This window comes from Diadema setosum, chromosome 21 (genome assembly GCF_964275005.1).
Source record: "Diadema setosum chromosome 21, eeDiaSeto1, whole genome shotgun sequence".
NCBI lineage: Eukaryota > Metazoa > Echinodermata > Echinoidea > Diadematoida > Diadematidae > Diadema > Diadema setosum.
Genome location: NC_092705.1, coordinates 10,337,523 through 10,350,570, shown reverse-complemented (window position 1 = coordinate 10,350,570; position 13,048 = coordinate 10,337,523). Strand labels below are relative to the sequence as shown.

The 13,048-nt window shown below is 36.8% G+C and overlaps 1 protein-coding gene across 2 annotated transcripts; it reads right to left on the bottom strand.

Annotated features, from left to right (window-relative positions):
• Positions 1 to 569: 569 nt before the first annotated feature.
• LOC140244555 (motile sperm domain-containing protein 1-like) lies at positions 570 to 12,039 on the bottom strand. Of its 2 annotated transcripts, none has more exons than XM_072324181.1 (6): positions 11,804 to 12,039; positions 5,425 to 5,624; positions 3,659 to 3,734; positions 2,637 to 2,854; positions 1,896 to 2,054; positions 570 to 1,159 (listed from the first exon to the last, which is right to left on the bottom strand). In XM_072324181.1, exons 2-6 carry the CDS (start codon positions 5,573 to 5,575, stop codon positions 1,128 to 1,130), a joined length of 636 nt encoding a protein of 211 aa, XP_072180282.1. In that variant the 5' UTR covers positions 5,576 to 5,624; positions 11,804 to 12,039; the 3' UTR covers positions 570 to 1,127. The 2 variants fall into 2 exon arrangements, with proteins under 2 accessions (XP_072180282.1, XP_072180283.1); XM_072324182.1 differs by having other exon boundaries at positions 11,838 to 12,039.
• Between the last annotated feature and the right edge of the window lie 1,009 nt (positions 12,040 to 13,048).

The window sequence follows — 13,048 nt, the reverse complement described above, 5'->3', positions numbered from 1 at the left end:
ACCCAGAAAGTACTGCACAGAGTACTATGATATCTGGTAAATTTTAAGCAAAAAATTATCAACCTGAAAACAATAGAAGAAAACCACAACAGTATGATTACATATTTTAAAACTCTGTTCTGCTAGTAAAATGTCATTAAATGTGAGTCTGCATTTTCTCTGGGAGAAAAATGCTGCTATTCTCCCAATTAGACTCATTTTTTTTTTTAAACTAATAGCACTGATTTCAATAATGCCAGTTATGGGTGGTTTAGACTGCCTTTCTGAATCTATAACTGTAATGGGAAAAATATCATTCCAGTTTGTGAACAACTCGAATAAACAAGATATATTCACATCTGAAAGTAATTATGTGACAAAGCGTTTATCACTCAAAAGGACAGATACTTGGCATTCCTAATAAAGATTAGACTCAGTTAAAGCCAAGTTTTAAATACACTAACATTTAAATCAAAACAAAAACAAAACAAAGTACAAAAATTTGGTTCAAAGCACAACCTACAATTACCAAACCCTTCATCATTCCTTGAGTGGAGTAAATACATTTTTGTTTCTTTCTAATTTGCCCAACAATGTAACACATACATGTAAATTCTTGAAAAAGAAAATATTGATTGAATCTTACAAGGATTTGTTTAACATTAAGGCTGTATCAAAATTTTCATTTAAGAAAGTTTTCATTCAAATGATTTGCTGTTTGGCATCATGGTCGGATGTAAAGTTGATGAGTGGATGACTGTGTAGAGTAATGAGATTACGCAGGAAGGACTCATAGACTAATAGTTCTGCCCTATACCCTCTGCAAATATGGTTTGCCAAATGACAATATTGCTTGAAATCTTCACACAGTAGACTGAAAAGAGCTGAACCAAAGCTGGAGATCTGTAGGGACGGACTGCCCCCAGAGCATAGTGTGCTGGGAGCATCTCACATAATAGAGTAATGAGGAAATCCTATTCCGGCGATGTCCGCCCAACTCGGATGGAATACCTGAATGCCCACGAAAGATTCCGATGCCCTTGATTGCTGATGATGCAAGAATGATAAAAGGTGGATCCATTTGATCTGCGGGGCAAGACGGACAGTATTCTGCTACACGACAGGAAGGCTAGACAAGGGGGTCGGGGTCATGTTCTCAGCAACACCATAGTCACAAGTCCTGCAGAAGGGGAAAGTAAATGGAAGAAACACATTAAATATGAGAGAGAAGGATGAATGCAAAGAAGAACAAAAAAAGATTATGAAGAAGATGACTACGATAGAGATGAATAAAAAAAAAAGAGTAAAACACAGATAAAGGAGACAGTTTAGACAAGGGAGAAAAATAAAAATAGAGCATATGACAAATAATGTGAAAAAAGTCAGTGGAGGAAAGGACAAAAAGTGAGAAGAACAAGAGAAAAGAAGTAGAAAGTGAAGTTTGATACGACAATTTACAAAAAAAGATCATATATATTTTTTCCCCACAAACAGCTTTCAGCGATTTGTAAATCCATGACAGTCAATAGCTATCATCAGGTCAATGACATGTTTTCTATCAACATGATTGTAATCACACATCATACATGTAATCATACAGATCCAAAGGACCCAGGTTTCATCCCCGAGTCTCACTGAGCAAAGTTGTGTGTTTTCATACCAATCCCTCTTGAAAGAGGCAAAATCCCTCTGTCCCTTGGATAGGACATAAAATGGAGGTCCCGTGTATGAGCGAGTCACAACTCATGAAATTATTAGTAAAAGATTTTGCTTTATTCATTCATCGCAAAGAGCAGGGTGCATAACCAGGTGAAGTGGCCACCAACCTATCTTCCCACATCAAAAACAGTGCACTTATCTTCAAGAATGAAGCCTGCATATTTTACGGAAGTAGAAGAAGAAAAGAACACTGTCACCTAGAATGTACGCTGCGATGAGCTTCTGGTTGACAGTGAGGTGTAGGTAGTCTGGAAGACGGGAATCTTTCTCTCCTTGAGTTGGCAACATCAGGGCCACAACGCAGAGTACAGCCACCAGCACCACGGTGGCCCCGGGGCCAGCACGTCCTCGATTGGCTGGAGGGTCAAGGAACAATACAATGTACATAATCATAGAGTACATAGCATCGGTCAAGGAACAATACAATGTACTTATATAGAGCACATAGTGGTTGATTTCTCGCACACTTCACATGAATTCTTGGATTCCATGCATAATTTCATTTAAGTCAAGAGAATGGGTACTGAAATGACACGAAAAAGATAGATTATATGGGTATGACATATATTGACGATACATTACCATTGAATTTTACCTTAAAAACTACCTAGCCATCACAATGTTGTTTGTTTGTTTGTTTTTTTGAATTTGTGTATGTTTTGCTTTTTAATCTATTCAGATACATTCAGGTGCACTTCTGCAAGCACACATTTGGGTGCATCAACAACAACAACAAAAAAATTGCAGAAACATCTATAGACAGACCAAAATACTTTCACTCAATCCATAAGTGCCTGGTTGTACTTCAAAAACAAAAGCAAAAAATTTAAAACCACACCACTTATAGCAGACGAACATTGCATCACAGTCGGATATTTGTAAGTCTCATCAACTTCTACATTACTAAAGTAAGCAGTAGACAAACAAGTCCGGCATACCATTGGCAAACACCAAGTTTGATGACGATGGTAAAGAGGTCTGCGAGCCTGTCTCATCGGGATCTTGGTCACCACCACGCCCCTTGGCAGTGGCTAAGAAGATAGCAGGGACATCCTTTCGACCTATGACCTCTCGCTGGCCGTGGCGGTAGAGGTTCAGGCGGAACTTGTCCCGCTGGCCAAACCCCGTCTGGCTCAGTTCCTTGATGCGAATCAGTCTGGTGTGACAGAGTGAAGGGTGAACAATCATCACTTTGCACTTCATTTTCATCTGTAGAGACAATACCGGTAGCCCTTTTCACAAGCCCTACTCTTTCACCCCAAAGTTGGTATAAAATGTAATCTCAAAATGACACTCCTTAATACAGCTTTAACTACTAATGCAGGCTCCACTTGGGACTTTCAATGCTAAAAAAAAAAAAAAAAAAAATCCTATTAATTGAATTAGACTGTGTAAGGCATCTTCCAGTGGTTAGACAGGAAGATTTCCTTCATCAAATTAAGTTTTGTAAGCAACATGAAATGAATTAACACATCATACAATGTACCTTAAACACGAGAGGTCGTTTTAAACAAGACAGGACCATTTGTGTACTGTTCTCTACTACTAAAATAAAAGACACACAAAAAAACAAAACAACAAAAATGATATCAATAAGGGAAATGAAAGGAAGATTTATCAATACCCATCTGAATGGTTGGGGCAAAAAGTTTACAGAAAATACTGTCATTATGATTCAAAAGCCGTACGCGCCACAAGCAATGAAAAATAACTTCTTCCAATTTGCAATCTACACAGTCTTCATGGATATCTTTATGTGAGCAAGACAATAAGACTCAAAATTCATTTTCAATGTTCAGGACAAAAATTTGCAAGTGAATCTGAAAGAGCCTGTCTTCCATGCAGCCCCACATGAAGTATGTGTGATACAAAGAGAGCTAACTCAGTACAACACTGGAGATATTGGTCTGGACTGTGGTATTATACTGTTGTCATTTAAAGCAAGGACACTTAAACTCACACATCGATGCAGCAGCCTGGCTTGACTGTGCCTTCCGGGTCAACTACGTTGTATTTCCTTGGTGCGGTACATAGTACTAGATAGAACAAAGATGTTGAGAAGCCATCAAGCCAACATTGCTTACAATTTCAGGATTTAAGAATAAACTTATACTTCTTTATTCATGATTCAAACTGGTCCAAAACTTATTTAGTCATGAGTGTATACAGGACAACAGTAAAAGAAACTAGAAATGTTGCTTTGGCGACTGGTATGCCTCCGCCATAATGCATGATTTTCCCAATAGGTCTAGATAGTACATGTGGACAATGTGTGATTACATTGTCACAAAACTGGCAAAATATTGAAATGACAAGTTTGTCACAAATGTGTTGAATGTTCACCTTCCTTGACCTAGGTTTAATTGGATGAATAGGAGAGCATGTATCTAGGGATTTAAGGACTTTAACTCGACTTTGACCCATTCATACATTTAGGCATTGAGTAATTTTCAAGGTACAGGTGTGGAGAAAAAGTGCAATTTCTGAATTGAATAGTAAATTGTTACTATTTTCATCTGGCCCTTGACCCTAAAATTCATAAGATAATCACTTTCAGGTAGAACATGCATACTATGTACTAAGTTTCAAGGTAACTTTAGCCACTTCCGAGATATGGAGGTAAAAGCTAGTTCAGCACTTTCACTTGATCTTTGACCTTTTGACCTTTGAGGCAAAAAAAAAGAAGAAAAAAAAAAAACTTTCCAGAGAATTTCTATTAGGTTACACATGTATGCATACACCAAGTGTAAAAAAAATAACCCTGCTGGCATTGCATGATAGGAGGGAAATAGTAAAATTTTGAAGTGTTGCACTTGACCTTTGACCCCATGAACCCTACATTCTCTAGATAATCACTTCCAGTCAGTATATATATACTATGTTCCATGAAGATACCTTGAACAATTTTCCAAGGTATGGAGAAAAAAAAAGAAGTTTTAATATTTTTACTTGACCTTTTGACCTTTGACCTTTGACCTCATGACCCAAACTTTCACCAGAGAATCTTAATTGGGTAATACATGTCTACACTAAGTTTTAAGAAAATATCTTCAGGCATTCAATAGATATGGTGGAAATAGTGAAATTTTATGTATTTGACCCTGACCTTTTGACCTTTGACCTCATGACCCAAACTTTCACCAGAGAATCTTTATTGGGTAATACATGTATACACTAAGTTTCAAGAAAATATCTTCAGGCATTCAATAGATATGGTGGAAATAGTGAAATTTTATGTATTTGACCTTGGCCTTTTGACCTTTGACCTTGAGCATGTGCACCCAAAAGTTGATAGGCACAACTTCACCCCCTAATACACATACATGCCAAGTTTCATTAGGATACCTCAACAGGTTTTGATAGTTACCTTGTCCACAAAATTCATTACGGAAGGACGGACGGACGGACGGACGGACGGACAACCCGAAAACATAATGCCTCCGACACCACTTCGTTGCGGAGGCATAAAAACACAATCAGTAACATCTTTTTAGAGCATTGAACAAATTTCATAAAATGGACTAGTAGTATCCATATGAAAATTTCCACTGGTGTTTAAACACTATCTATTTACTAACATCATCACAGTCATCAACATCAGTAGTTTTCTTTGCCATCATGATATACATAAACATTCACACTGGACTATAATAAGGTGAATCTTCACGCAAAGTAAGTTATCACAATGGATTAATTGCATACATGTAATATGGGAAATATCTTTACCTTTGAACTTGAACGGAAAGTCATACGGATTGTACAGAGTCAGGATTTGCTTGTGGGTGTTCCGGTTGTCAGCATAAAATGTTAGGTCAGTTGGGAAAACGAAAACTGGAATCTTTCCATCTGGAAGGTGAGGGCGCTGTTCAAAATGCATAGAAACGGCTGCAGTAGCTCTTCTCTCTCATATCACAGTGGGAGAAAAGCTGTAAAATGGGAAAGGTAGAGGACATAACAGTCAATGTATTCATGCATGTACATTTGTAAATATCAGATTTAATGACGCTATCAACAGGATATCTGAAATTGTGAATAATTAAGGTACATATGTACATGTATGTACTTACTGTATACGCCAAATATTTCGCGAGGTTTTTATTTTCGCGAGTCACCTGCTATTCGCGAAATTAAAAATATTGACTCTAATGCCGATATGAATGTGACGTACTGTCACAAATGTACACACAAGTAGTTATGTACATGTATCAAGGCTGTATGCATGGTTGTTTTAATGTGTATGTACACGGGTGACCAGATTAATGGAGAACATTCTATATGATATAGATATACATTAGTACATACAGGCTGACCAGATCAGTGGAGAATTTTCTACGTGGTATACAATGTAGCTACAGTACATGTATGCATGTGACAGGAAATACATTATAGCTCACTCAATCTAGAATGATTTACCCATTCCAGAAAATTCTGGGAAGTGCTTACATATTTGGATGAGTGAGGCACTGTCCCTGTAGCCCAATGTGATTGGTAGTTAATTTTGGCAATGATGTTATGCACATAGTTAGGCAGTGAGTCATCCAGGATTCCTGGAATTTGGACTTGCTAGTATGTTCAGGTATGTGGCCCCAGGTTGGAGAAAATTACAGAATGTACTAGAAAGGGGTGAATGGATAGTATATAAGCCGGAGAAATTCTGAGGTAGGCAGAGTACCCAACACCTCTGCTCTGAGTTACGTCACTTCTGGCTCTGAAGCGACTTGTTATAGTCAGTCCTGTGTTACCTGCTGACCTGCTATACAAACTGTGCTTGTGGAGATAAGGCCTGGGAGACATGTTGCCTGCAGAGAATTAATTTGCCTACGTTGGAGATAGACTCCATATTTTAGTGTCAACGGACATTATTACGGCAAAGCTGTGACGGGCTAGATTCCTTGCTGGACATTATAAAGTGACTCATCATTCAACGCATCAACTGGACGTGGTCGTCATAACGTTTGGATTCTGCACATTTCGCTGTGGACATATATCGTGGAGTTTACCCCGGATCTATACCGTGGACTATCGTAACCTGCGCCTTTGGAGTTACGTCGGAGGAATCATTCATCGGCGCGTCAAGGATCATTCAGCAGTGCATCGAACATCGTATCTGAACATTTTCAAAGGATTACTTGATAACAAAATATGTAAGTGATTCCATTACCGATTTGTAATTGTTTGTATTGATCATTATTGTACTGATGTGAAAACCAATTACGAGTCTGTACCCACAATATCACTGTTAATAAACCGCCTGAACATTAGTTGATTGTTTCTTTTGTGCGATCATTCTCAGAGTGATTTTGGTCGTAACACGTACGCATATATACATTTCTCCGTTCAGTACAGGACTCCCCGATCGCGAATTTACCCACTCGCGAAATTGTTGATAAGTGCCGATTCATGAAAATTTAGACTCGCGAAATATTGTGTATATGGCGTATCAGTACATGATGAAGTTTATTTGTGACCGCCTGGCTAAAAGCCCACAAAAAACTTGCAGGTGGGCAATTCCATGAGAAATGTTCACTTTGGTGAAAAAATGAAGTTTTGAGTTTCACTTAAGTTCTCAAATATTCTAAGAAAGTAACATATAAATTTTCATTTTTCACTAGTCGCATATTTGTTATTACAAAATTTTGTATTTTTCTCGGTCAATGAAAATACTGTATGATGCGTTGCAATGAAGCAAAAATTTGGCTATTTTTAAAGAGTTTAGTGTTCCTGTCTCTAAAGAAGGCCAGATATGTCCTAGAGGCCTTGTTCAGCTTTTAAACTATAGTCCAGTGTATATATCAACAGAAAATCACAACCAACTTCCTTAGCATTCATCAGTTTATGACCCATTGATCCTCAAAGTTGTGTGATTTCTATAACATTTGAAGCGTCATGTCCGTTACGTTTTTTACTATAAGTTTTCATAGCCAAGAGGAAATTAGTGTAAAGTTGCTGCAAATTCATTTTCTATGTTAGGATTGAATCCCCTTGCATGTGTGAAAACCACTTTTCTATACCACTTCTAGTTTTCCTGTAAATGGCGTAACGGACATGACACTTTGCGTAACGGACATGACACCTCATATTAGACAAGTGGCAGAAATAACACTGTGGCCCAGTGAAACAGGGTGGTGATTAGTTTTAATTGCTTAAGGATAGTAGGACATTTCTATACTTGAGTAAATGATTAAGTCTGCACATCACTCAATAAAACAAAAACAAGCAGACTTTGCTTTCTGCCACTGGAAGACAGTTGATTTTAGATGATCTTGCTACCCTGTTACACCGGTTTGATCCATTCCCATCTCTTGTAATCCTGACTGATAAACAGCAGCTGTCATTCTAAGGAGTATTTAGACAATGGAGCTTTCACTGTTGGCCTTCCCTTTAATACTTAAAATGAGCACTTTCTACATATAAGTACAATGTATACCACATTTAACACATATCCGCCATGGAGTCAACACAACAGCCAGGAACTCCTGCACAAATGGATCCTCGTGCATCCAATGAACATGGTCACTGATGATACAACAACAAAGAATCCAAATGTCACCAGCATCAATGTCTTCAATGATGGTGTTGCCTTATAATTTAAAAAAAAAGTTTGTGCTGCATCCATACATGTACCTCTCTCATCTCTATGACTCTATTAATCCACACCTTCAGTGGCACGTTAATGAGATATCACTTGCCAAGAGGGCTGAGAATGGAATTGTTTGCTTTATTAAGCGTGTTGACAGTACATGTTGTAGCTCTATCGTCAGAGAAAGTCGGTCTGAATGCTGCCTATCCATTTCATCAACACAACTTAACTAGATGTACCTCTATGCCAAGGGATATACTGGTATATATGACAGCGCACAGCATCGTACAAAAAGCACAATTTTGAGATGCTATGAGAAGATGTTTATCCACTGAAAGGTACACTGTATAATCATTTACAACCAGTTGGTAGGGAAAGCATCCAGTATTTCAAAAAGTCCTACTCACAAGCTGGTGAGAATAATGTAACCAGTACACCACTCTGGCAAGCCTTAAGAAGTGCCTCAGCAAGCAATAAGTTGATTATATAATTTGTACGAGTTGAATTTGCCGTGAAGAAAACAAGATATACTTTGTTGCCCAGGTGACCACTCTACATGGAAATGGATTATATGTTGTGAAAACTCTCAGAAAAAAAAAGGGGCTTGATCATTCACTTCTAGCCAAAAAAGGAAAGCATGTGTTGACAATGATAAAGTACTGGTACTAGCAGTGGAAGTTTTTACAATATTCTATCCAAGATTGGATAACAGAGGATGATTCTACTCTAAGGATGGCATTAATGCCAAATGAAAGAACTTTGCAGGAATGAAATTTACATACCTTATTTATTTCAGATGATAACACAAATTTGATAATGGTACCATACAGTTTTGTGGTCCTGTTTCATTGCATAAAAGTTGATGCAATCCTGAGTGCATTTTAATGATGTTGTATTCAAACTATTTATTTCATACAGATCTGGTTCGTTCTGTTTTCTTTGCCTATCCGCAGATATGGAGACATGGTTTTCAGTGTTGTACATGTATGCCATCGTGGTACTCTGGGCATTGTACTCCATGTGCTTTAGAGTAGCTGTTAAATCACTGAAACCTGCAATAAAAGGACTTTTTGATGTTTTGTTCAAGAGCACAATGTAGTTAGCAGTGTGCAGTTATTTTAATCTTTTTATTTTGAAACAAAGAAGTGAAAATATGGTTCACCTTACAAGGGTGTCATGTCCGTTACGCTAGTGTATAATACTTAGTATCAAATATTAGGCCACTAAGAAAAAAATAACCATAGTATAAGATAGTAATATGTCCTATTTTGCTATGGTGGGTGGTAGTAACTGGAAATTTGTCACTAATTGTAGCTAGCTGGTGCAGGAGCGAATTTGTTTTATATTTCTTTGTTTTGTAAATATATACAAAGACTAACCCCCCTAAAATGATATAAATACAAGAAATATTACATGATTGCAGTTATGATGTGTGTCCCTATGTTCTAACCTTACTATGCCAACAATTGAATATCTGCTATACCTTGTAATAAAAAAATTCTCTTAGCTTACAAAAAGTGGACAAAACTGTCATGTCCGTTACACTCGAAGTGCCATGTCCGTTACGCAATATTTTAAACTATTAAAAAAGAATGAACAGTAAAACTACTCTAAATTAGGACTTTATGAGTAAAGCATGATCTAAAGGTTTAATCAAGACCAAAACCAGCTGCATATTATCCAAAAATTCACAGGAATTTTCATAATGGTAAGTAGATCAAAATGCCTTGTCCATTTAGTGTCATGTCCGTTACGCTCGCTAAAAATGCAATTTCTCAACAACCACTTAATAAATTTCCATGAAATTTTCTGTGTACATTACATATACTTAAATGTGTCTGATAAACTCAATTAGAATCTTTTGGAGACTCCCAATTTCACTGTGTGATGGTTTGAATCACAAAAAAGTGGTCTGAATGTCATGTCCGTTACGCTGGAATTGACCAGATCAGGATTATCTGTAATGGACCAAAATATTCATTTGGGTTGACCTACTCAAATTTTTAAAGTTTGTCTTTTAATACTTGGGAGAGTACTCTCTCCTCTACCTACTGTCAATATTTGACGGCTTAAAAGAAAACTGAAATCAAGATATCAGCAATTTTTCTGGACCATATTTCTTGGACAGGTGCTAGTTTCACTGTGATTTTCATTGATACTTCTGTACAGCATGCCTGAGTGACCCTAATCTTTAAATCCTCTTTCCTCCCTTTTCTATCGATAAAACTGCATCTGCTAACTCTCTCTTATTTCAATTACTTTTTGAATGGGTTAGGATGGGCCAATTTTCAATAAGTTAAATGTTCTGACATCATTTTAAAGCTTAGAACTTACTCTTTAAAACTGTGTGGCAAAGTGAAAACTAGGGTTACTTTCAGCCTACTTTGTTTGGGTTTTGAGCCAGGAAGGTCACTTACAATTTTTATTTGTCAAGTAACATTACATACATGTACATTTTATTATGCAATAGGGAAATTTCTTATACTATAAAGTCCATTTCACTTTGCCTTATTACTACTTTGTAACAGTATCTGCACTTACACCTGTAATTTGAGTTTTCTACTTGTACACTTTCACTTTACAAGTTGTACAAGCACATTGTTGGTGTTGAAAGGAAAGTCAAAGAAACTATGCAACCTCCTGAAATACAGTAACGCATGAAAATCAGCTTTCTTTTAATGCAGGAATGTATATGAAAACAATACCTGACTGAAATGCTAAGCAAGTCTGTACTAATAGACTGTACAAATGTGAAAGAAAAATTAAGATATATTTAACATCTGCAAGGTATCCCCATTGCATTGGCATTAGGTGGGCACAATGAGAGAGTTAGTGTATTTCTGTCATGTTAATGTGACTTTTAATATGTCCACAATGTTTATGATAAACTCCATTCGGTATGATCAGTTGTCATGATTGATACAGTGTACACCAGTTGTAAAGTATCTAACATTAGTACACAATGCCAATAGATTAATCAATGTGATCTTACAGAGAGTTGACAGTTACCCTTCAGCAAGATATGTGCATGTGCAAATATTTGCAACTGCTGCTTTGTAAACATATAGGCCCTATTTCCTTTAAAACACTTTTATTGCAGTAAAATCCATCACCCACCAAGGCTGAAGATTTACTCTTTTGAATCTTTGGCTCTTTACAATTGTAAATTAATGTAGTTTTAGGGGAGGTGTAGTCTTCCTTGACTGAATCAAAATGCCTGTATAAGCTGTAAATTTAATTTAAATTGTCACGATACCGGTCAAAATACAAGTAAATTCTATTCACTTTAGAAGCAGACCACCCTTTCGAAGGGGTTCTCAAACAAGCCCGAGCGAGTCATCTTTAGGATTTTATGGTGTGGTGGGTAAGGCGATGACAACGATAAGACCGACAATGATCACAGCACAGCATTGCATTAAACTTTGCCCTTGCCTTGGCTTGGAGTCGAGCGTGCTGTTGCTCGCACATAATTTACATTACAATCTTGAGTAAGCCCTAGGTTTCTACGGCATAATTTGAACTTACACGGATAAGAACGCACGGGACCGTTCAAAATTACCTTCGACCTCTTCCGATCCAGCACACTGCAATGCCCTATGAAATTTCAACGTTAGACTAAGTGAACGATGTCAAAATTTCCCGAGTAAATGCAAGCCGAGGTGCTTCAATGATTTTCACGCATGCAGTGGTGAAAATGAGCAATTTCCTTTCCTTGGTAGGTCGAAGGTTTGGGGTACAGGACTACATACAACAACAATAGACCTTCCACTGCCGAAGTGCAGGACAAAACAATAACAAAGCAAATTGTGTAGACGTCTGTAGCATATCACTACGTAAATTACGTCATCGATGGGTCGGGTAAAACTAGCCACCAAAGATGACTAGTAAATTTTGCTGACAGAGTGATTTTAACCAATCAGTATAGGAGTAGATGTCCAGCAAGAGAGCAGTTATTAAATTATCGGTGCAAACTCTCTAATGGTCTTTAGTTAACCCATTTTTATATTTTGTTTGGATTACTTTAGTTAAGCGTAGTTTATTTATCATTTTTTTTTTTTTAATCCGAAAACAAACACTCCCTATTTTTCATGCTTGTTGTGATACTGGGAGTAGAATATGCTAACTTCGTTAATCAAACTGAATCTATCTGTAACCCAAGTCTCAGCAAAATCTTGTCTTTTACATTGGCCAATAACATGATGATTTTTTTTTTCCAAATAATTTGATATTTTCTACTTTCAAATGTATGTTCATATTATGTGATTTAATTCAATTTGATTTGAATTGAATTCAATCATTGGAGATGTTTCTTCAGAACAGGAAAAATCTAATCACTAATGATCAACCTTTTGTTTTGGGGTGAAGTGGTATGGTGTTGTATATTATAATATCACATTTGCTATGGCATATAATATATATGTATATGAAGAGTTTGTTCGCAAAAACCGATATGTCCATTTTTGAAGATTTTGAAGTACGGTCTCTGTCATAAAGTACAAAATAATACCTTTTAAATGATATATTGGTCACTACATATAAAGGTACATTTTTGGAGTTATGGTCAAAAGAAGCAAAAAATTTCTTATTATTTTCTTTATTTTTCTTGACCTTTAATCGCAAATGTCTCCATTTGGCAAATATGGACTTATCGGTTTTTGCGAACAAACACTTCATATATATATATATATATATACATCCTCGGCAAAGAAAAAGAAAGTAAACACTTTTTCAAGTTTACATTTCTTATAGAATTTTTGACTAAATGTTAAT

Bases quoted from the DNA above. Each gene is read 5' to 3' on its own strand.
- LOC140244555 (XM_072324181.1), bottom strand. From the start codon at position 5,575: ATGCATTTTGAACAGCGCCCTCACCTTCCAGATGGAAAGATTCCAGTT. The intron at 2,855-3,658 runs GTGAGTTTAAGT...CTGTCACACCAG, and splicing joins CCAGGCTGCTGCATCGATGT to ACTGATTCGCATCAAGGAAC. The intron at 1,160-1,895 runs GTGACAGTGTTC...CCCCTTCTGCAG, and splicing joins CATCGCAGCGTACATTCTAG to GACTTGTGACTATGGTGTTG.